This window comes from Manihot esculenta, chromosome 5 (genome assembly GCF_001659605.2).
Source record: "Manihot esculenta cultivar AM560-2 chromosome 5, M.esculenta_v8, whole genome shotgun sequence".
Lineage (NCBI taxonomy): Eukaryota > Viridiplantae > Streptophyta > Magnoliopsida > Malpighiales > Euphorbiaceae > Manihot > Manihot esculenta.
The window spans coordinates 5,951,050-5,953,691 of NC_035165.2; the positions used below are offsets into that span (position 1 = coordinate 5,951,050).

The following is a 2,642-nucleotide window of genomic DNA, read 5'->3' on the forward strand; positions in this document are numbered from 1 at the left end:
TTTAACTCTTAATATTGATAATTTAAAAAGAGGACAGTAAAAATATTTCTATACTTTTAATTATAAAAAATAAATAAAAAATAAAATTTAAACATTATTCAATTTGAAAAAAATATAAAAATTAACTTATAAATTATATTAAAATTTAAAAATTAATATGTATTTTATTTATTTTAAAAAATAATAAAAGTATTTTAATATTTATAATAATAAAAATAAATAAATAATTTTTTATTTAAATAAATTAATTATAATAATTTAAATATTTAATTTTAAAAATATAAAAATTAATACATTAATTATGCTAAACCAATCAAATATTAATTTACCAAAAAATTTTAAAAACGTTGTCTTCCGGTTCAAGCCAAACATTAACCGACACCGTATGCGTCTAAGCCCGAACTTAACCTCCACCCTTCTCTTCTCTGTGCGCGCTTAGTTCTTGGTTGCCCCGGATCTCGACCACTTCCTTCACCATTACTCTCAAATTCCCAAGTCCTAATGAATTTCTTCAAATCCGTATTTGCTGACGAACCAGATTCTCCGAAATACGAATCCAAATCCTCCTTTAATCAACCACAAGCGGACTCAGATCCCAATTCGCCCCCTAAACAGCAAAATCCTAACCCTAACGATGCTGGCAGCAGCAGTGGAGATGATGGATGGAGCTTCGGGGGTCTCATTAAAAACCTAACTTTCAAATCCGAATCCGTCATCGAAATCTACCGCCGGGATCTGCAGGAGTTTGGGTCGGGTCTGAAGAAGGAAATTGAGGTGGCTCATGGATCTCTAGAGACCGTAGGGCACGCCATTGACGAACTTGGAAGTTCCGTGTTGAAAAATACGGCGCAGATAATTTCCCAGGGCAAACAGGCAATCCTCGCCGCCGATCTCGAATCCGATTCATCTGATAGTAATAACGAGAGGAGTATTACTGGTCAGCAGAGCTTGAATTCAAAACCATATAGTCGTTTTGATGCTCAGGTACGGGCGATTCAAGGCGATGCGAGCACGTACTGTGAGGAGCCAGAGGATTTGGATGACTATAATAAATGGAAATTAGGGTTTTCATTGGCTGAGAAGAGAGAGGAATTTGAGAGCTTGCTTGAGGAGAATGCTGCTGTGGAGAGTATATACAAAAGGGTTGTGCCAAATAGTGTTGATGAGGAGACATTTTGGTGTAGATACTATTTTAAGCTTTACAAGCTCAAGCAAGCTGAAGATGTGAGGGCTAATCTTGTGAAGAGAGCAATTTCGTCAGAAGAGGAGGACTTGAGTTGGGATGTTGACGATGATGAAGAGGAGGAGAAGGAAGATGAGACCAATGGCACTTTGAAGGTCAATTTGAAGGAAAATCATGATTTGGGTAACAAAGATTCTTTAAACATTACAAAAGATGAGGAGATGCGTCATAAAGAGTCTGAGCAAATTGTGAAGTGTGATGAAATTAGTAAGCAGGGCAGTGGAGACACGGAACAAACTGTGAAGGTGAAGGACACAGAAGTCTCTGTTGTGGAATCAGAGAAAGTGCAAGTAACCATTGGTGGTGACAATGTAGCCAGTGAGAAAGTTGATTTGGGGAAGAGTGAAGTAGAGACAGTATCAAGATCTGATGAGAAAGGAGGATCAGAAGGGAAGGGTGATAATGGAGATTCTTCTAAAGATAGTGATGTTTCTATTATATCCAGCCATCCATCAGTGCCAGAGGAGGAAGTTATTGGGTGGGATGAGATTGAGGATCTGAGCTGCATTGATGAGAAGAAAGAGTGTCACAGTGCAAGTCCAAACAAGATTGATTTGAGGAAACGGTTGAGTGCTGCAGAAGAAGAGGAGGATTTAAGTTGGGATATCGAAGATGATGATGATGAACCAGTAAAAGCTTGAAACAATTGTTTTTTCCTTTTAAGTTTCAGATTTGCTGCATTGTCTGGTTACCTCCATATTTGTTTATCTAAAGTGTTAAATACAGCAAGGAGGATTTTTTTTTCCTTTTTGGGTTAATTTGTATCTTGAAAGTTCCAATATCGTCTGCAGTTATGTTACTTGAGTTGAAAAAAATCTATATTGAGTATTTGGATAATCATGTGCTTGATTGTTATCAAATTTATGCCTTGCAATATGCTGTCAAGATAACTGGAGCGCTTGCAGCTTGCATCTTCTGCAATTAACAAAATATTGATTGATTGATTGCGTTGAGAATCAATTTCGACAAAGCTGATGGGAGAATTTATGATCTAAGAGTTGCAATCCAATGATTCAGCTCAGGATACAGATTTTTTTTGAGACATGCTTGATGCCATAAATGTGAAGGTGTTGAATGGGTAGGGGAACGCAGCCTCCTTTGGTAGATGGCGAAAAAATATTTTAATAAATCCAGATAGTGCTCAAGCTTATAGCGATAATGCGCAAAACCCTCTTCCAGGTCTATTCAATGGAGGAAGGAGGGTTATATATATATATATATATATATATATATATATATGTATATAATGTTTGTGTGTTTTTACGTTTTAATTTTAATAAATTAAATTAAAATTAAAACTTTTATAAACATTTTATCCTACCTCGAAATTCAATTTGAGTGTTTGTTACTGAGGTGTTGGCTTACCAACTGGGTCTCCTTTGTACACATAATCATATTA

At 35.9% G+C, this 2,642-nt stretch overlaps 1 protein-coding gene across 1 annotated transcript; it reads left to right on the forward strand.

Annotated features, from left to right (window-relative positions):
* Positions 1-365: 365 nt before the first annotated feature.
* On the forward strand, positions 366-2,080 carry LOC110615961 (BSD domain-containing protein 1). The gene has a single exon (XM_021758234.2). It carries the CDS (start codon positions 502-504, stop codon positions 1,882-1,884), a length of 1,383 nt encoding a protein of 460 aa, XP_021613926.1. The 5' UTR covers positions 366-501; the 3' UTR covers positions 1,885-2,080.
* Positions 2,081-2,642: the final 562 nt, after the last annotated feature.